Source organism: Buteo buteo, chromosome 3 (genome assembly GCF_964188355.1).
Source record: "Buteo buteo chromosome 3, bButBut1.hap1.1, whole genome shotgun sequence".
NCBI lineage: Eukaryota > Metazoa > Chordata > Aves > Accipitriformes > Accipitridae > Buteo > Buteo buteo.
In genome coordinates, this window is record NC_134173.1 from 35,729,451 (window position 1) to 35,752,016 (window position 22,566).

Consider the following 22,566-nt stretch of genomic DNA (forward strand, 5'->3'; position numbering starts at 1 on the left):
TATGTTTTGTATTGGTACATGAAATGATCATACAACTTTTTTTTTTAAACCAAAAGTCTAAAGAGGAATTCATTAGAACAAACAGACAACATAACAGCAGTGTACATTCAGTGAACACGAGCTCTGTCAATGAGAAGACAGTATCTCATATTACTTGAGAAATGGGTTTGTTTGCTTGTGAAATGTGGGAAATGACAATAGTTGTTTTTTCAGTCGAGCTCTATACATGCCCTTACTTTACTACTGCTTTAATCCCAAGGTCTCCAAGTTACCTCTAACAAGACTACTTATAGAGAGAAATATTATGCAGCATAAGCAAGGATATCAGAATCTGACTCCACAGAACAAAGCTATTTTCTTAAGTTGATGGAAAAGACAGGAACCATATTGTCACACCAGTGTTGCAAGCCTGGAGTTAACATTTATTTTGTTAATGAAATTCAGGTCAATGTAGCAACTATACCAATATAAATACAGGTGTGAATTCCCCAGATTCTTTCTCAAACAACTATTGTGATTTACTGAGTGCATTTCAATGTTAGGAAAATCAAGGGTAAAAGTTGTTTGCTTCTAGAAATCTTTGACTAAAGTGTGGTAACACTGTGACTGTAATAGAAGTTTGTTATACAAAAGCACAAAGAGACAGCTAAAAGCTTATGTAGGAACCGAGGCAATTCTGGCCTCTGAAAAGAGAAGAAGACTTTTTATTAAAAAAAGTAAAGAACGAGTGGATAATATACTAGTACGTGTTTCTAAGAGAATGAAAAGACAATAATTTTTGTACAGTGTAAATAGCTTTTTTGGATGTAAATGATGGAGTGGAATAGGCTGTTACCAACATTTTATTAATAGAATTATTATTTGAGATACAATATGATTTTCCTTTCCTAGCAGTACATTACAAATTATCTAAAATGATTTATGCCCACTTTAAATAATGGCTAAACTTCAAATAAACCCCAGATAAGTGGGATAGGATAAGGTTGCATAGAGTAGATTTCATAAGTAAGAGCACATATAATGCTTGAAAGTGCAAATGAATGCAAATCTTAGTCAGAAAATGAAGATAGTATCAGTAATTTTCAAAGTTTTGCAGGTCTTCTACCAGCTTTTGAGACCTTATTCTTTAAGGTGTCCAAAAGTTTTATATTCTTCACTTTGACATACTAGGGTTTATGGTCATGTTGCTTTGCTGCATTATGAAAGATTTGTGACCTGTTTAGTGGATTTAATTTTATATTCCACATTTCTCTCATGAATAGCCCTCACCAACGTTTTTTACTTTTCAAACTTTGAAGAGTTCAAGTATGTGCCAAATCATTTCCCCGGCAAGCATTGTGATTTTACTAGGCTATAATCTGGTCAAATCCTGATCCTATAACCCAAAATCTGCCAATCAAATGTTGTGTGCCATTACTCAGATGCTACAGTGGTTCAGAGAAGTCTGGAGCCAATTGCAAAAATAAAGATGCAGTTTTATTTACCTCCATGCACTCCCCACCCCATGCCACCATGTGATGTAGCTATATTTTTTTCCAGAAATGCAGCCCAAATTGAATGAATGGCAAAATGTGCATAAATGAGAACTGGAATTTTGAGTTATTTCACATGTGATGATTAAAAATATGGGAAGGGAAATGTTTAGGTAATTTTTTTTTTTTTCCCAAGATGTCCTGAAGGCTCTAACAGTTTTAAGCATGGAATTCATAGCCCTGTGCTTGCAGCTAGGGTACTGCTTCTTCCATATTAATGGGAGCCTGAGACTGAAATATCTTTTAATCATGAATTGGATACAGTTTTAGTTTGCAAGGCATGGGCTTACTTAATCAGCATGCAGCCTCTATTGCACAAGTTTAAAGTATACTTTATATATATTTTTGTCTGCAGTTATATGTTTTATTGTTCTGGCTTTATTCAGGTTAAAATAAAAAACATTGGGAATATCTACAAGATAAGAATTGAACTCGATGAGTTACTGAATGAACAATCAGAGTGGAACTTACAAAGGGTGAGATTTTTTATGGTGATTTTTTTCTGCTTTAATAATTTTTATATGAACTAAAAGCCCATCTTTTCATGAAGCTACAGCTTCATAAATCAAAAATGCTGATTGTGATAGATTCTTATTATTTTGTCTTCTTAGGTTGCTTTAGAGATGACAAAAGCACTCGTACAGTTAAACTCTTGAGAGCTGGAAATATGTGTCATTATTTTGCAATTATTCCTAATTCATGTAGTTCATAGATACCAATTTTAGTATATGGATGGGTTCTACCAAGTTTTGCTTTCTGAAAGCTTGCCTGTACTCTTCAGTGTGTGTTAGGAAGATTCTAGCTATAAATTCCAGCTACGAAAAATTGAAAATGATGGAGAAACAATTATCCCATGGCAAGTACATGTGAAGAATGAACAAATTTTGCTTAAGAGTAGGCTAGTCCTAATTGGCCCAAATATAGCTCACAATTGAGACCATTTTCAGGGAAAAAGAAGCTGGTTTTTTTTTTTTTTTTTTTTTTTTTTCATTTTGGTGAATGAATTCTTCTTTTCTGCTTCTGTTTTGACTCTATTTTTGTCATGATATTTAGGGATGTTCACTAGATTAAATTCATACTAAATTCTTGCTAACACTGATCCCCATGTAAGATTTATTTCAAAATTGCACATAAGTATTTGTCTTCTGTTTCTTATTATTTTGAATCTGTAAAAGACACAAGGTTATCCTTCAGCTTTTAATTCATCTTAATAAACCTGATTTAGACAACCAGAATTACACAGTAATAACAGATTTTGACATTAACCCAAAGCCCTTAACTGTAACTGTACCAAAACTGAATGGAAGTATAAATATTTCAGTTGCTCAAATGGTTGCAAGAATCTTACTTTCCATTCTGGTGGTTACAAAATTTTTTGGTCCAAATTTCATAGGTTAACCCTGGGATTTCAAATGTTTCTTTTCACAGAAAGAAATAAATGAGGTTGAAAGCTGTGTTTTTCTGACAAAAGCAGTTAATATTTGCGATTGTTATGAATCAGCAGGGGGAGCTCTGCCAATAAACATGAGAGATTAGGAATGACTGCTGCAAAAGTTAATTTAATGTTAGAATAAATACATACTTTAGTGTTAAAAGAAGTGTTTGTTTTACTTAAAATAATATTTTATTGGAAAAGTGAGATAAAAGCATATATTGTCCTAATTTCCTAAGTGTTAGAATTTGAATGTGAATACTTGTTTTCATAATTTTGTTTGCAAGGCTTGTGCATACTATATGCCCATTCAAAACACAACTGCAGAAGGACAATTTTTTTGGCACTGATTTCCTTTTGCTAGTGAAGGCCTATGGAAAATCTGTTGTAAGCATTGCTGTAATTCAAGACTGTCGTGGTTTAACCCCAGCCAGCAACTAAGCACCACGCAGCTGCTCACTCACTCCTCCCCCCAGGGTGATGGGTGAGAGAGTCAGAGGGAAAAAGGTAAAGCTCATGAGCTGAGATAAGAACAGTTGAATAGAACAGAAAGGAAGAAACTAATAATGATAATAATAACAATATTAAAATGACAACAACAACAATAATAATAATAATAAAAGGATTGGAACATACAAGTGATACACAGTGCAATTGCTCACCACTCCCCGACCAATGCCCAGTTAGTTCCTAAACGGGGATTCCCTCCAGCCCCACTCCCCCCGGTTTATATACTGGGCATGACATCCCATGGTATGGAATACCCCGTTGGCCAGTTTGGGTCAGCTGCCCTGGCTGTGTCCTGTGCCAACTTCTTGTGCCCCTCCAGCCTTCCTGCTGGCTGGGCATCAGAAGCTGAAAAATCCTTGACTTAGTCTAAACACTACTTAGCAACAACTGAAAACATCCGTGTGTTACCAACATTCTTCTCCTACGAACTCAAAACATAGCACTGTACCAGCTACTGGGAAGACAGTTAACTCTATCCCAGCTGAAACCAGGACAAAGACCAAGAAAAAACTGCTCCCATAAAAGAGAGGAAAAACTGCTTTAGTTATAGGACACGGGTAAGACAGATATCATAAGGTACGGTGGCAAATAGCTTGAGAATTTGAATTCTGTCTTCAGAGGAATAAATAGAGGGCACTGGTACCCAGGCTGTCTTTTGTTCTGCAGAAGAGCCAAATATAATACAAATTGATTTAAGATTTCAACATATCCTCTCCTTGCCAAAGTTCAGAAGGTGATGAGTTTCATTCTGTTTTCATTTTAATATAAAAATGTGTCAATCTTTCCACATCTTCCAAAAGCTCAGTCTCACCTAACCTCATTTACCAGAAAATTTTCAGTCTTCAGTACTCCAGATAATGTTACATAGAGGTGGTTCACTAATAGAAATCAGAATTGGTGACACTTCTTATGGCAAAAAAAGGAAATTTCAATTACAGACTTTTTTTGTTCCAAGAATAAGATAATTTTAAAGTCCAAGGCATATTCAAAGAATAGAGGCTGGCAGTTTCAGCTGCAATACCACGGGTGTGAATAAAGATCCTTTCTAGTGAGGAGTCAAGTTGCAAAGTAGTGGCCAAAATAAAAATGTTTTCATACTGCAGTTTTATATGTCACATTTACTCATCATATTATTGTTTTCTGAGATAGAAGAGAAGATACAGAAAAATAGGTTTTGCTTTTGAGAAGCAAAGTACTGGAAAGAGTGAACTGAGTCATAGTTGGAATTGCTTCTTCTCTAGGTGACACTGCAACATCTAAAGAGCAAGAAAACACTGAATTTCCCAGCAAACACATGGTTGTCAAAGAATCATGATGATAGAGATTTTCTCTGTGAACTTCCAGCAGTGGAAGCTGGAAAACCTATCTATCCAAGTATGTGTGTACTTCAGTTGCACAGTTACATGTATATCAGTTACCTGGTTTTCAGTATTAATGTCATCTGCATTTTATTACATCTGCTGTATATTCATACATGTGGTCTTAGCAATCTTAAAACCAGATAGTTAGACTGATTTCTGGAGAATATATTCCAGCAAATTAATTGCAAATCAAATGTTCTAGCATTGTTACCATTAAGTTAGAGTGGTGAGTAAAATGATTTGTGATTATATATGTATTTTCTTCTTTTGGTTATTTTTGCAAGTTGTTTTATACCATGTTTATGTCTACACTGGTGACATGGAGCAAGCTGATACAGATTCTGAAGTTTATCTGTGTATCTATGGAAAAAGAGGAGATTCTGGTCTAAGACTTCTGCATAAATCTGGTATACCAGTGACATTTCAGAGAGGAATGGTAAGTCTAAAAAATGAGTTGCTTAGCTGTATAAATCTAACTAAGTAACTTTTACTGGTTTTAACAGGTTCCTAATAAAAAGATCACAGAGATTTGGAAAAATAATTTTTAAGAACTAAGAAAAATAATTTTACACTAATCCAGGAATAACTAGAATGAGTAAAAACACAGGTAGGAAAAGGGGGAGAAAAATGATACGAAGACCCCCCATAGGATGATGAGAAGACCTGTCTGTGAATATAAAACATATTCTGTCAAGTTTTAATGAGTACAGCTGATTCCAAAGCACTGCACAGAAATCATTCCACGATTCCAGATCTTAGTAGGACTATTCGTGATGTATTTCTTTTAATGTATAATAGTACAATATTGTGATTAATGCAGGGCAGATTTAAATTAATTTTTCTTTCAATTACCTCCAATCCCCTCCGTAAGTAAAGTATACATCATCCTGATTTTCTGTGGTAGTGTATGGTTGAATTTCAGGAACTACTGAATTTAATCTTAGCTCTGCCATTAGCCTTCTTATGACCTTCTATTAAGCCTGTTTCTTCCTTTGTGAACTATTGAGAACTAACACTTGTATGTCTAACAAATGGTATCAAGCTGTTAGTGGAATACTTCATCACAAAATAAAAAGCAGTATCTAAAATGCTAAGCATAAAAATAACCCACTGGGAAACTCCAGAGGTATCTATACTATTTTAAAACATATGTTTTATACCATTACTAATGTATTAGATATAAAGTTCTATTCCAATAGAAATTCAGAATTTAAGTGGAGTTTTCCAGGGGAATTATTCTAGCCAAACTGATAGTAAATTCAGCATATCATTTATACAGGGGTTAAGGGTGGTGGCTCAAAGTGCACTTTTTTATGGAAATGGGTGACTGAGACAGTGGATTGTATGCAGCAGCAGTGCAGGGCCTGGCATATATCACTTTATGACAAAAGCAGTTGAATGCTGACTTGAAAAAATTCATTTAATTCCTACCCCGGATATGCTACCTGATATTGGGCAAATCACTTAAAGCTTCCCTGGGTGAATGCTTTTTGTATGCTTCTGTTTTGCTGCATAACCAGTTTAACTTTTCCGAGCAACCATAGCTGTAACTGAGGTTTGTTCAAAGAGAATTCTGCTCTGGACATAGTAAACTCTTTGAAATGCTAGATATGCTGATAAATTAACCCCTCTGTTTCTCAGTTTCTCAGGTTTCTTAGTAGCAACCATACTACTTTGCATCTTGACAGCTTTTGACAATAATCTCTGTACTTTAACTATATAGGTAAAATGAAATATTATGCAGAGGGCCTTTTGAAAAATAGATTTCAGCATTTGCAGAAAACTGGGGTACTATGGAAAAAGTGCAAAAGTGAAGTCACTGGGGAAATCGGTTCTGCTTCACTGAACTGTTTGGGTGGTTGTGGTAAATAATGCATAGAGTCATCGAGATAATGAAGATAAAAAGAAGTATTAAAAAGCTGCAGTCCTGCTTGTGCACAATTTGAGGCAAGGGATCCGTCAGAGAGAATAACTTGTGATCATATATTACATATACACAGGGGAGAACTAAAGTTGCACAGTCAATCTCAATTCAGCCATTTACTAAGGACTGAGAACTTTACAGATATGAATTTTCCAATGCAGTTCTTTTCTTTATTTTCCTTTTACTGAGAAGTGTGACCTGGACCGTTACGTTTAGAGAGAGAAAGCTATATGCTTTTTATTGTGACGGAAAATTTCCAGCCTGAACCTTTCACCTGATCAGCTTCATGCTCCTATGAAAATAAACTTGCCAACTGTAAGCTCAAGCCTAAATGAATAAGAAGGGGAAAGTGGCATGTCAGATTTTAGTCTCTTGGAGCAGAATAAAATGTAAATAGAGGAGGTGAGAGCAAAAAGAGAAAAGGATGAGAAAGTCCGTATTTTAAATAAACACCAATAAAGGAAATAATAGCTTTAACTTGTTCTTACCTAGAGAAGAATAATTGTAAATGGTGAGGTATTGAAACAATAGTGAAGGGTTGTGTGCAGCATTTTGGATGATGGCTGAAAAACCAATTTATTTGGGATTATTACTGCAGTCCGATTTTAGTTGTGTTTTCTCATTTACTCTGATACACAATCAAAAGATGTTTAACTTTTCAGATCCAAACACTTTGGATACAGTCCAGCGGTCATTAAAAACAGTGGGAAACTGTACATTGTGAGAGTTAATTGGCTTTTAAAATACTTCAGCTTTCAGACTGATTTAGTGGTGGCAAATTGCGGAGTGCTGTCTCCTCGGTCTTCTAGGTGAATGCTTTTGAAGTGGAAGCTGTATCTCTTGGAGAGCTGCAGAAGGTGCTGTTGCGCTGTGAGGCTGGTGCCAAGTCCCAGTATTGGTACTGTGATAAAGTCATTGTCAGAGAAGCTGAGAACAATTCGGAGTATGTTTTCAATTGTGAAAGGTAGTTTTTACAAAAATGTTCTTAAATATGTGTCACTAACAGTATTATGCCAATCAATGTACTAAATATTAATTTTCCGGGGAAAGGCAAATTTGGACTATTTTGCAGTTTCATAAAATCCACAAAATGTGTTGTTCCAGAACAGATTGCTTGAGTTAATATGCTGTATCGTCCATAGCAAAGGTTAAATACTTATATTGTGGCTTTTTTACTAGATTGTACAGTGCAGCCTTATCATGTAAGGATCAGTGCTACAAGTGTGACCTACCTATTCAGGAAGGGAAGATAAAGCACACAAAAAGATTCTAAATTAAGTGTATTTCTAAATGGGAAAGAAAACAGATTTGCCATCCAGAAGTAACATTCACTCTCTTTATGAACAACAGCATTGCCAGAGAGACAAATGTGATGCCAAAAGTCAGAATTATTTTGTGGTCCTTCCATTTAAGTTATTAAACCAGCATCCTAAAAATCAATTGATAAACATTGTGGTTTGCATGTTTGAAAAAATATTATGGTAATCCCACATCTGGAGTTTCCAGTCTTACAGTCTCTCTTGTGGGTATGTGCATCATTTGAGTGAAATGAAGGAAGTGTAGAGAAACAATGTGACCATCTGAGAAGGCACTAGTATTAATAATATTTAATTAATAATACTTATTTAATAATATTCAATAAATGCAGGGTGCCAACTTATTTTGTCTGGATTTTAATGAATTTTTTACATAACCTTGAACAGCTTCTTGCAACTCTTGGTGTCACATCCTCAAAAACAGGAATAAAAATGCCCTCTCACCTTGGTAAAACTCTAAAACTGAGATCTTTCTTCAATCCGTAACAGGTTTTTAAACAGTAGCATAAAACTGAGGATTTCTCTGGAGTAGATTTGGATGCAGACTAGCTCTTGCTGCTAGCTGTGGTTGCTACCTTTCTAAAAAAATATAGGTAAAATTTCCTAATGGAAGTTTGACAGAGAAATCAGGCCAGCTGCCTACGTCAATTCTGAAAAATCAACTCTGTGTCATAGCTGTCCTCCAGTGGGTAACAGGGCTTAGGGACGACGCACGTCAGGGCAACACAGCTTAGGAATGATGCATGTCAGGGCACTTTGCTGTATTAATTCTGTGATAATTAACGCCAGATGTTGATCAGCCAAAATTAGTCAGTGACAGACACTGTCAAGAAGAAACAGAGAGAGGTTTTTTTTCATTCCTAACTTTTCTACAAGGAAACACTGCCACTGAAAAATTTTTAAGTTAGTTAAAATAGATCTGTGGTGGGGGTCAGGGGTAGCTTCCATGTTGGCCAAAATGTAAAGCTGAAACACTGTGCTCTATTCAAGGAGGGGAGAAGTTTTTGCTCTTCAGAAATCTCTATAATTTATGCCTCACAGCTTTATTTTACATTGATATTTTATGATACAGGTTATGAACAAAATGCTGTATTTTTTCTCATTTAGCCAAGGAGACATCAGCATTTTATCTGACTTAAAAAACTGATATTAGCTTCTGAACATCCAACAACAATTTCAATTTCAATTACACAGTATTTGTTAGTTACAGGCTGATACTTTTTAGCATTTAGGATTGCAGAAGATACCTGTGTGGTCAGGTTTAGCAGAAGTGATAAAAATAAGTAGTTGTCTAATAAGACAAAGTTTATTTCTTAGGGACTAGTTCTTAGTTGAATTGGCCTGCTAATGTTTTCAAGACAAAAAATAAGGAACCTTCAAAAGCTGCTTTGGACTCATCCTGCCCAGTTTATACTGGATTCCCAACAGGATTCATAGGAGACTGAATGGTTTAGGTCATTCCTAGAGAGTTGATGGGAATGGACCGAGTAAATAAAAACCAACAGCTCAGAAGCTTCCTGATTTTTTTTTTTCCCTGTAGAAAACCAGCTGATTTTTTTCCAAGCAGGAGGAAGCTAAAGGAGTTGGTAATCCATGTTCTGAATGAAAAGGTTTCAAAATTATCCATAGCCTAGTGTAACATGACTAAGAAACCTAACCAATGTTTGCCTTAATTTGTACTTTTTCAGACTCATCTATCTGTCCTCAGTTTGTAGGAGGAATAAGGAAGAGCAGTATTTGGTTCCATCTTTGCTTATAACACTAAACTTTGATTTTAAGAAATAGTGCAATAGATACATACAAATGATACTTAGCACTCAATCCATAGTACTGAAAATATGTTCTGTGCCATATTCTTCTGTTTAGCTATACAAATAAGTACAGTCATGCCACATGAGTCTCTTAATCTGACACAGGTATATTTTAGACTTACACAGCTCTTACATTTGCATAAATAAAATTTTTTATTGGGTCAAATAATGTCTATTTTAACATCTATCAAATCAAATGCTAAAATTTTAGAGATAGAGACTCTGCTGTTATATGTATTTGGTATGAAAATAAGATGTGGATCATTGAGTTATATGGTAATGTGGTGGAGAAAATATTGATTCCTACCTGCTTTCTTATTTTCTTTCTTATTCTTAGGTGGCTTCCATTTACGTTCCAAGATGTAATTCATTCAGAAATTGAGCTGTACCCTCAAGGTAAGGTTTATTGTAACTTTATGGAAGTAAGGTCAGTAATTTGTAATTTTTTTCCTCTGAATAAATCTGGGCTGAATTTACACTTTAAATATCAGAATTAACCATTTTGCAGCTCCCTTTGTTATATTTCTGAGATAATACAATTTGCATTGTATAATGGGTATAGGTGATAGTGAGAAAGTAATGAGGAAATGAATGAGAAGGAAAGTTTTCTTGTATTGGCTAGAATCACAGAATGTAATTTTCATCTCTTCTTTCAAACCTTTTCTTTAATGTTAAAAGATAGATCCTTTATTAACTGCCTTTTTTTTTTTTGGCAGTATTTCAATTAAATCAACAGCTGAAAATGGAAGAAGAATCAAACGGTAAATGCTGCTCTAGTCCTCAGTCTTTAATGAAGACTGTTCTGTTTCAGAACTAATTGCTTTACACATTTGTTGCCGTTTATATTTATTTTAAAACATTAATTACAGCACACTATTTGAACATTTTAGTGAACTCTGAAATTCACATTTTAATTTAAACAATAAATCATTTGGTTATGTTTTCTTCTTATTCTGTCATTTTTCTTTCCATAATGTTAATTTTTTCTCTCTGTTTGAAAATTCATATATTTCTAGTACTCATTCCTGATCTAATCTTAATTTTAATTTTTTATAGTTAACATTTTAAATGTTTCTTTCTACTGGGCACTATATAGTTTTGTTCTCACCACTAGTTTTTAATTTTCTGTTTTACCTGTGATTTTATATTTGTTCAGCTTGACTTTTCTGTCCTTGCAACCAGCACAGGTTAAATTACATTTCTTAACAACATACAATAATTTCTCAGCTGTGAGAAGTTCTTCATGCTGTAGGTTGAACAATAATTTAGAAGTTGTTGGGAGAAACTTTGAAAATGTTTATTCATAATTTATTTTATCAATCAAGATATCCATGAAGACCCAAATACCTTGTTTTATATAGTGTCCCTATGGCAAGTTTTTAATGATAAAATTTGTACCCAGTTATTTTACAAATTATATTCAAATCCCACCCTACTATAAGCTTTATTTTGAATCACAAGTTTCTCTGCCCTTCTTCCTGTCTATGCCTTTTTTGGAAGGCATTCATTTTCTATCTGTTCATCACTCTGTGCCTTAGCTCTTCTGCACACCTCGCTTCCACAACGCCAGCACCTAGAGATCCTCCTTTACATAGTTCAAATCAGTCTGCTTAGTCCTTTCTGCACCTACAGCTGGATCTCCACGCTGTGTCATTTGAGCTGTGCTTGTCTGGTTATACAGTAAAAGTTGCAGCAGACAAAAATTGCCACATAAGCCTAACAAAAGATGACAAAGAGCAGGAGTAAAGCAAGTGTATATCCAACTGGCTTATCTTCAGTGGAGATGGGCTTGGTCTTGCAGTGAGCCTGTGGGAAAGATGATGTCTTTGTGCTGTCCAGAAGAGCTCGTCAGCTTTGTCATTGACAAAACTTACCCTCTGTCAAAACAGACCTGTTTCATGGAAAAGCAAGGTGAATTTGTTGCAAATGTCTCAATCAGAGTTAGGTGGCCAAAAGCATGCGAAGCAAATAGCCTCTTGTTTGGGGCACTTGCTGAAATATTGAACAGTGGGAAAGAGACTTGAAGTTGTGTATCCCTCACCTAAAGGGACTGCTCCAGATCCTGGCTGAGTGGTTGATCAGAGATTTTGTTCACTTACTTTTTCCCATGAGCTTTTTCTAATCTAATTTTCATTCTATATAACATATTTTTTTTAAAAAAAAACAAAATTCTTTTTCTGGGAAATAGAACTTCCTAGTGTATTGTGTTGTTTCTAGTATTCTAGAAAAGAAAAGAAAAAAAGAAAATTTCTAGAAAGTCATCTGTGGTAAGGTACTTCTTTCTGATGTCCCCAGGGAAGTGCTTGGTGTCAGGTTGCACCTTTCCGCCATGTATGCTAAATGAAAGTCACCTCATTACACATTTTTCTGTGTTCTTTTCTCCTCAATGTGTATTCCTCTTCAGTCATCAAGGAACTACTGGTATTCTACCTCAGCAGAACAAACCCCAGGTTTTTATGCCAAAGAGAAGGACAATTATGTTTGTAATACTTATTGTTTCCAGTTTCTCTTTGGAAGCATGCGGGAATGCAATGAGGATTTCTGGCATCAAAGAGATTAGAAATTTTAGGATTATTCTCCTAAAGCCACATTGTCCTTCAAACATGAAGTCCTGTCTGTTTCCAGAAAAAGAAAAAGCCTCAAAATCAATATACAGGAGTGCAATCCAAAAGTCTTTTTTATCATGTTTTTGGGGAAGTTTGGTTCCCTTTTTTACCTTGAGAGTTGTACTTGTGTGCAAAATAGTTTACTGATACTACACTTATCCTTTAGAGGCAGGAGTTGAGATAGCTAGAATATACAGTCTCAGGAGTACCAACTGCATCGTTTCAAAACTGCATTGCTTAATGAAATACTTGGAGAGGATAATAGAATAGAAAAGGCCGTCAAAAACACTTGAGGTACAGTAATTCAGACAATGAACAAGTCCAAAAGAAAATACATTTTGCCTGCTTTAAAATGAATATTTGTTTCTGAATGACTTTTGAATTTTTAGGTGGAGTAGTGGGTTGTATTTTATCCTTTGTCTGCACCATTCTTAAGCACTTGTAAATTGAATTGTCCTTATTTTCCAGCCAAATGGTCCAAAGGAACTTTGCCTTTAAGGAATTAATATTATATTGTTTGAAAACTGAAGAGGCTGACTTTTTGTAAATTAGCTCTTCTATGGGGCAGGGAGCCCCTGCCTTAGGCTCTTTGTTTCAATATTCAGTGTACAGAGGCTTTTCACCCTTCTAATTGATGTTGGTCCTTTTGTAGCCTGGTGCTATGGTTCTTTTGTTAAGAAAGAGGATCTATAGAGAAAGCTGTGAGGATGCAAATTTTCAAAGGCACAGAAAAGATTGTTACAAGCTGGAGTCTGACAATTTTTAGTGGAAATTGGATGGCTCACTTTCTTTATAGAATCATAGAATGGTTTGGGTTGGAAGAGATCTTTAAAGATCATCTCGTTCCAACACCCCCTGCCATGGGCAGGGACACCTTTCACTAGACCGGGTTGCTCAAAGCCCCATCCAACCTGGCCTGGAACACTTCCAGGGATGGGGCATCCACAACTTCTCTGGGCAACATGTTCAAGTGTCTTACCACCCTTATCGTAAAAAATTCCTTCCTTATGTCCTGTCTAAATCTGCCCTCTTTCAGTTTAAAACCATTCACCCTTGTCCTGTCACTACAGGCCTTGGTAAAAAGTCTTTGCCTTTCTTACAAGCCCCCTTTAAGTACTGGAAGGCTTCCATAAGGTCTCCCTCGAGCCTTCTCTTCTCCAGGCTGAACAACAGCCTTTCTTCACAGGAGAGGTGTTCCAGCCCTCTGGTCATTTTCATCGCCCTCCCCTGGACGCACTCCAACAGGTCCATGTCTTTCCTCTTCTGGGGTCCCCAGAGCTGAACGCAGCGCTCCAGGTGGGGGCTCACCAGAGCAGAGTACCGGGGGAGAATCACCTCCCTCGACCTGCTGGCCAGATTTGATTGATCAGACTAAATGAGCTATTGCTAGTTTCTGAATTCCCAGCTGTGTATTTATGTGTATTCAAAAATCTATCATGTTCCAAAACCAGGTGTCAGTCAGACCTCAAAAATTTGGAAAACTGGAGGTCAAACTTCCTGCTCCAGTTCAGTCTTTGTGGGACAAATTGCTGAGGGATAACGGGGCTGTCCCAAGGTAAATACGTCTGTCAGACTACAGATTTAATTCATGCAGGCATTACCAGACAGCTTTCTATTAATAAAATTGCAGTGTACAGTGTGGCATTTATTTATAAGATGACTGTGGGCTGGTATTTCATTTGGTGTTTGCCTTGCACAGAATGAGTTTAAGTCACTAAGTGGAACTTGTTTCTTACAGGCAAAAGCTGCAATCAAAAGACGGGTGGAGAGTGTGCGATCCCAGCTTTTCAGATGTAGAAATGCATTTTCCAATTATGAATTGTTCTTTTTTAAAAAATAAGACTTATATTAAGCTGCTTTCAGATATTTAAATAACTTGTGTGCATTGCATGGGAGCAGAGATGACCTTTTAGTATCAGGGAAGCTTTATATAAAATGGTTTTCTAAAGAGTCCTTGCCTAGTGTCAGAATTTTCTCAGAAGTCTTTTTTTTCATGCTCATCTCAATGTCATGCCTCCATCCAGGCAAATAGAGCTCTTGTTGATGTGTCACATCAACATAAAATGAGAGGAAATTGTACTATATGGGGATGCTTTGATACTTTTTCCTGTTGCATTTCTTGGTTATACATGTTGTCATAATCCAAATTCTGGAAGTTGGGCTTTTTTTCTGTGATGACTCACAGGGTTATCGCTAGAAATCTCACTAGGCTCTGTGTTCATATTTCCAGCTGTAGTACACTGCAAACCTCTTAAATCTTTAAAGTTACACAACTCGCCTAAGGTGAGTTTGAATGATGTAATGTTTAACCAGTCTTCTGTTGCCTCTCCCAGCATCATTACCTTTTGGGTGCATGGTAGTTACAGTCCCTGGGCTCAGACTATGCTTTTATTTATATCTTTCAAGTAACTTGCTACATATCAGTAACAGTTATAAAAGCATTTTGATTTTATTTTTTACTTTACAGAAGGAGACTGGAAGATTACTGTAGTCACTGGGGATTTTGAAACAGCTGGCACAACAGCAACAGTATCCCTTTACGCTTATGGAGAAAACAAAGCTTCTGGTCCTATTATTTTGGGATCTGGGAAACACCAGCTGTTTAATCCCAACAGTGAAGATACATTTAAGGTATAGTATGGCTGTTATATAAACATTGGAGAATTCAAAACATATGCAAAATAGCTTTTCTCAAAGCTGGATAACAGTGGTAATAAAAAGGACTCAAAGCAATATGTAAGGATCAGTAAGAATTTCTGAGGGAGTGGCTGACTTTTATGATAGTAAGATTTGAATCAGCAAATGTATTCAGAACTGCATCAAGCAGACATGCCTCTCAGAATCTGCTTCATACCTGCATTTGCTTGTGTCGTGGTGTAACCCCAGCTGGTAACTAAGCCCCACACAGCCCCTCGCTCACCTCCTTCACAGTGGGATGGGGGAGAGAATCAGAAGAGTAAAAGCGAGAAAACTCGTGGGTTGAGATAAAGACAGTTTAATAGGTAAAGCAAAAGCCACACACGCAAGCAAAGCGAAACAAGGAATTCATTCACCACTTCCCATGGGCAGGCAGGTGTTCAGCCATCTCCAGGAAAGCAGGGCTCCATCACGCCTAACGGTGACTTGCGAAGTCAAACGCCATCACTCCGAATGTCCCCCCCCGCCTTCTTCTTCCCCCAACTTTATGTGCTGAGCATGACGTCATATGGTCTGGAATACCGCTGGGGTCAGTTGGTTCCAGCTGTGTCCCCTCCCAACCCCTTGTGCCCCCCCAGCCTCCTCGCTGGTGGGGTGGGGTGAGAAGCAGAAAAGGCCTTGATGCTGTGTCAGCACTGCTCAGCAGGAACAAAAACACCCCTGAGTTATCAACACTGTTTTCAGCACAAATCCAAAACACAGCCCCATACAAGTACTGTGAAGAAAATTAACTCTATCCCAGCCAAAACCAACACAGCTTGATGTGCTACTTTTAACTAGAAGTTATTCTTTTGCAGAGGTAGAAAAAACTTTGCCTGTTCTTTGCATTGATATAGCAAGATGGTCCTGGCTGTGGTTTGTGCTGCTTTTATCCACCTTTGGAAGTGTCCACTGTAAATTCTTCCATGGGCTTCCTCAGACTTCCACTGAAGCACACTGTCGTGCGAACCTTTTCTTGGAGAAAGTAAGAAGGAAAAGGGGCATCGCTAGGGACTGGAGTCAAATCACACCAAGTAGGTTAACTCAGGTGATTTAGGCTAGTGATGTCCTACTTCTCCAAGCAAATGGGGAGATTTCTCTCTTCTTCAGAGAAACCTCAGAGAGGTGCTTCAGAAGCATAACATTTCCCAGGACTTCTCCAAGTTCTTATAATTCCTCCAGTTTCCTCCAGTTCCTATAGTTCTTTGGGACCGTACCTGTTGCAATCGTTAAATCTGTGATATGTCATTTAGATTGAAATAATTTATGCATAATAAACGGATGATGGGGAATCAGTGGCAGATAGGACAGGAAGTTTCTCTGATTTTTTAAATTTTTGCTTTCCAGTTTGAAGTATAAATAGATAAGTTCTTGCAAAGGCAAGTCAATGCTGGTCTTTCTCTTACATTTATTTAAGTTGAAAGTAACTTGGCTAAAGTTTGCAGATAATGCTGGTTTAAGATTATCTCATATCAAAACAGGAAGGTGAAATCGGTGTTTATCTGAAGACTAAATTTGAGTGTCCCTTTTCAAATCATTCTGGCTAGATGATCATCTTGCATATTTACTCAGCTGGTTAATGCTATCTGACAGCAAGTTCTTACTCATTTATTCAGTTCATTGAGGGAAGTACCAAGAACATTTGTTTGTTTTCTTTCTCTTTAGAAGGAACAGTAGGTTTCTCAAAGCATCATTTTTATCCTCCCAGCATCAAAGCAAGACCTTATACCTGGTCCAGGAGCATTGATGATCTGTTGCTATCCACACTAGCACCCAGGTTTAGGTCTTCTACACTGTACCTAGGTCTTCGTGCCTGATGTTTTTCTTTGGTGGTAAACCACTGAAAGCGTGGAAGAGTCTTGGAGGCTAGGCAAGGCACTTTGGTGCAGTTCAAGTGCAATGAATCTGGACTGAGGAGTACAAATTAAACATTTTACAGAATCTAATTGTGTAATCAAACTTTTAAATTCATGTGTAATAAGACCTTTAAACTTCAGAGGCTCCTGAAGAGGCTTCTCAATGAATTCTAACCACACCATCAAAGCTTCAAGGTTGACCAGTTTACTGTACATCCATTATTTCTCAAAACCAGTTACTTAACTTTCAGTCACTGCTGATCAATGGGGAGAGAAAGAAAAGAACAGGTAAAGTAATTTTGCTTCCTTTTCCCACATTTTTTTCCCACTTACATATCTTGATAATTAAAATAGCTGAATTTTTGTTAATCCAGAAGAAAGCTGTGTTCTCCAAATGTTTCAGCACTTTGTAACTCTGCAGTTTTCCAACATTAAGAGCACAATGTCATAACATCAATATTGCTAAAAACTGTGGAGTTGCAGAAAAATTGGATAGCCCCTATTGCTTTCTATTACACTAGTTTAATCTGTTAAGTACATTGGGGAAAGCCTTGACTAAGTGGTTCTTGATTTGCAGCCTTTGTGTAGAAATGTGCTGCATATTTGAAGGCTATTTAAACTTCAGGTAACCCTTTTTTTTTTTTTTTTTAAGAAATTGTTAACTGATGCAGGGAGCTGCAAGAGTTCAGCATAATGTAATGGAAAAAATAAAGCACAATCATGTCCCACAAAAACAATCAAAGTGCCATCTCATTGCAAAATCCCTTTGCTCACAGATATAATCATAAGAAATGACAGAGAAATGACCCACAAAAAGAGAATGAGACAAAATTGTACTGGATTATCTTAATAAAAATCAAGACTAGTAGCGTGATAAAAAGCACAGTTAACTGCATACTAACTTGGATACCTAAAAGTAAATAATGATTATTCGGTAATGTTAAAAAAAATGAAAAAAGAAAGTTATTAGAATTGGACTAAATCAAATGGTGCTCCTCTATATACTCCTGAGATTTTGTTGCTCATCTAGAACTTGATTTTGATGTTGCTTGCACTGCTGTATACAGCCGGGGTAAATTCATTAACTTTGCCTATCTCTGATTAAGGCTTGTGTAAACTGGATTAGAAACTGATCAACCTCCAGTGTAATGCAGGTAGACTGTAACAAGGGTATTGCCTTTGGAGATTTCCATTTGAGGGTGGCACATGAAATTCATTGAAGGTAATTTACAGTTGTGTGATGGGGCGAGTTCTTGTTTCTGACTGGAGTCTTGGGTTCTAGGTTCTCACAAGATAGTTGTGTGTAAACTACACTGTATTTGCCCTTGCGGCTTAACAATTTTTCCTACCAGATGGGAAAGTCAGGGATGAACAAAATGGGAATGGGAAAGAAAAGAAATTTAAATTTGATGGATTTCCCTTTCTGCTCTGTAATTGTTCCTGCATGTTCAAAGAAACTACTTCTAGGCTATGGTTTTCTGCTTCTGTTACTATTCAGGCATATTTTTTAGGGCATAATTTTTCTGTTGAGAGTCATTCCTCCTCCAACAGAGGGATATAAATCTACCATAAGTTACAGCTTTCATCACAACTGTGATCTGTTTCCTGCATTTTCCTCTGGTGTCATCGCAGTCCCTGAGTATTTCTCAGTATTTCAAAAATACTGATTTTGGCAGTATGTTGAGTTGCTCAAGACACTGAAGCTTTAATTATATTGTAAATTATATTCTCCAGAGCCCTGTATTCTCCATCATCATTCTTTGAAACATGACGAATTATCTCTTATGAGTGTACACACTGTTTGATAAAGAAATTCTTTTTATAAGTATTCTTTTAATGTTTGGTCATGCCCAATATTCCCCTCTGTGTCAAAGAGAACTAAGCAGAAGACTGTAAGCCTATTATCTTCCATAAAAGCCAGCTACAATCTCTCAATTTTTATTACTTCAATACAGAAAAATTCCATACATTCAGGTACAAGTTCTGCTCTTCTAGTAACAATGAAGTCAGTAAAAGCACTAACTGGTTCAGTAGATCTTCTTTCAAAATATTGTATGCTAGCCTTAGTGAGAGTGGCAGGTCCTAGCACCTCCTTAACAAGAATTCTTCCATGCTTTGCTTTGTGAGTTTGCTTCATTATCAGCTCTGCAATCTCTTTAGGGCAGTGTTGGTCTTACTGATCTCAACATGTTGTCAAGTTTATCTTAAATAACACTTTATTAAGCTATTAAGAGTACTGGATTTTTTTCTTAAGAAATTTTCAAAATCTTCACTTTAACCTTGTGTTATATTGTTGTAGTTGGTGGCTGTCTTTGTAAGGAAGATAGTTGTTCTGTATTTGCAAGCATAGGACATGGAGTATGCATGATATTTTCAGAGAACTGGAAACTGAAATCCATCCCTGGTATGAATTTTGCTGCATGAGCCCATTTCTCGAACTTGTAAAGCTGGTGCCTTATCCAGTTGCACTATTTAAAGTTTCTTCATCTGTATAAACAGTCCTTTAAACATTGCCATACTCTTATCAGGGCAAAATGCCAGAAAGTAATATAGGTAGATGAAAAGCAGGGCTCCTACTAATACTTGCAGAGATACTTGAACATAAATAAACAGTGTTCCTGTGATGAGGTTGTTACAGTACTAAAACCAGCCTTTTTCCTTCCAGTTACATGTACCTTGTTTGTAAAGAATTGTGTTCACCAGATGCGCCTTATGCTGCACCATGGAGGCATTACACTTAGAAGTTTATCTGTTGTTTTTCATTTTGGTTTTCTCCTTTTTAAATAAAATTATCAGTCATTTTAAATAATCCATGCATTAATAATTGACACTCCTTCCTTTAGAATCAGCCCTATGGACTGCAAGTATCTGTCGTGTTTCACTGTGTGTCTTTCACTCCTGTACTTTGGATCCAGATTCATTCTTTCATCAGTCAAAACTGAGATCTCAAAAGTAAAATAAGAAGCAGTGAGAGAAAACCAAATGTTATAAAAATAGGTTGAAACAAATCCATTTTCATGCTTTTCCTCCCATTGTTAAAATAAAAGAGCCTGTAACAAGCTCAGCAAGAATCTTCCCAAGTGGGAAGATTGCAAAAGTGACCGCAAGCACTAATGTAGCTATCCACTCTCTTAACCATGGGACTGCCAATGCCTAAAGCCTGGGCATAGCTTGTGTCCTGCTATTTTCCAGCTGTCCCTGTTTGCCATAATGGCCATTTAGGTCCAGAAACAGTTGAATAAAACTTAGAGAAACCCAGGCTTTAGTCAGATACACTTAAGGCAGCATAAAACAGTCATACTGCTGGCTTTAATTCCACTTGAAACTGTCCATCTCTCTACAAAATGTATATGGTAACAACATGAACCTCATTCCTTACTGAGATAAAAGGGAGAACTATGAAAAATGATCTCCATCAGCTACTGGCTGTGCATGAAGGGAAACTTAGCTTGTTCCAAGAAAACCACATAGAAGGATCTTAAAGAGCTCACAAACAATCTTGGAGAAAAGCACAATTCATTTCATCTTCAAGAAATGAGAGTGAGTGAACATGGTGCTACTTGTTCAGTAATTCTGCAGTATGGAGTATTGAAGTATGGAGTGTGTATACATATATATGTTTTCCCCTTTCAAGGCAGTTTCTTGAGGGAACTTTACATACTCAATTTCAGGTTTAATCTTTCAGCCATGTATCTAGAAAATGTTTTTCTTCCCCTATGTGATGGCAACACAAGTCCAAGATGAATACATATTAAAAACCCCTGTCTGTCTGTCTTGAGTCACTCCTCTATCCTGGGTTATGCTGTCCATTTAGCCCCCCTGGTAGGTTTCAGGTGTTTTTTTCTGAAATTTTGTGACACTAATTTCCTTTGTAAAAGGTCTCCCCCTGTTAAGAGCTCCCCCACCTTCCCATGTCAAGAGCCCACATCCAGTTTCTGCCTTGACTAATCCATGCTTTTGCCTTGCCTTCCACTCAGCCATTTTCTAGTCTATTCACTTTCATATGTCCCCCCATCATCTCAGTATCTGAGCACTTTTCAGAAGTGAGTGGTATGACTAATGTGTGGCTTATTCTCTCACTCTTGCTCTTAAAAATGATTTTTTTGTTTGGGCTTGGTACAACTCTATAAAGAAAATAGACACTTTATACCGTACAGACCTTATGCTAAACAAGATGAGATCAATTTATCTTGCATTGAAACAGAAGATGATAAAGTTTTTGATGGCCTTTACTTTATATGGCCAGCTCTTTGGCAGCCCTTTAACAGTTCTATCTCCTGCAAAAAATATTTTCATTGTGCATTATAGGGATTTCTTAGTACTAGCAATGTTGAATCTGGTTCTCACCCTAGAGATAATTATGTCAATAAGGTCATGCTTTTGCACTGCGTGCTACAGGATTACAGACTCGTTGAGGTTAGAGGGCATCACTGAGGATTTCCTAGTCCAGCCCCTTGCTGAAAGCAGGGCCAGCTTGAGTAGGTTGCTTGGGACATTGTCCAGTCAGGTTTTGAATATCTCCTGCTCTGCAACCTCTCTGGGTTATCTGTTCCAATGTTTGGCCACTCTCACCCATTTTTTTTCTCCTATATTTAAGTGGAATTTATGGTATTTCAGCTTGTGTCCATTGCCTCTTGATTGTTCACCAGATACCACTGAGATGAGTCCAAGTCTGTCTTCTTTAGCCCCTCCCATCAGGTATTTATACACATTGGTAAGACCTTCCCCTGAGCCTTCTCCTCTCCAAGCTAACCAGTCCCAGCAATGTCAGCCTTTCCTCATGTGAGAGATGCTCCAGTCCCTTCATCATCTTCATGGCCTCTCACTGGATTCTTTCCAGTATGTCCGTGTCTTTTGTACTGGGGAGCCCAGAATTGGACACAGCACTCCTGATGTGTCTCGTCAGGGCTGAGTAGAGGGAAATAATCACCTCCCTTGACCTGCTGACAACACTCCTCCTACTGCAGCCCAGAAGGCTGTTGACCTTTATGTCAGGAAGATATATAAAAAAAGATATAAAAAAAAAAAATCCTTTAGTCCCTAGGAAGGCAATACAGAAAGTCAAAGTCTGATGTGCTCATAGTAGTCTACATGGTTGAGAGCAGACAGTGTTAGATGTAATTTTTTTTTCCAGAGCTCATGACTTCATGCCTGAGTGATAAATATTGCTGTAAATCCACCAAGAGATGACAGACATATATTGCAGAGGCTGGTTCATACTCTGTCAGTTATTACAGAATCAACAGTCAAAAGCAGAGTAAATCAGAGATCCAGTCCTACTCCTAGGTTGTGGACTGAGGTGACAGCGCTGTACCTTTTCTTAAATGAATCTTCATGTGTCTTCAGACTCTTTGAAGCACTATTATGTACCTACTTGTATAATCTTTCTTATCGTGCATCACTTCTTCATGCATAAGGTGCACTTGTCCAACCACAGCATCATTCTGTTAGTGTGATGTGCATGCATGTGGTGAAGGTTAAGTAGGGTTTAAATTTTCTCACGTGGCCTGACCTTTGCTGAGCTTTCTTACAGCCAATGTTG

At 37.1% G+C, this 22,566-nt stretch overlaps 1 protein-coding gene across 1 annotated transcript in view; it reads left to right on the forward strand.

Moving 5' to 3' along the window:
- Positions 1 to 22,566, forward strand: part of RP1 (RP1 axonemal microtubule associated) — a 189,955-nt gene that overhangs the window by 49,452 nt on the left and 117,937 nt on the right. The window contains exons 18-23 of the mRNA XM_075024326.1: positions 1,919 to 2,008; positions 4,716 to 4,848; positions 5,120 to 5,271; positions 7,569 to 7,723; positions 10,224 to 10,282; positions 14,960 to 15,123. Coding sequence (XP_074880427.1) covers positions 1,919 to 2,008; positions 4,716 to 4,848; positions 5,120 to 5,271; positions 7,569 to 7,723; positions 10,224 to 10,282; positions 14,960 to 15,123 — 753 coding nt within the window. The remainder of the gene's footprint in view (positions 1 to 1,918; positions 2,009 to 4,715; positions 4,849 to 5,119; positions 5,272 to 7,568; positions 7,724 to 10,223; positions 10,283 to 14,959; positions 15,124 to 22,566) is intronic.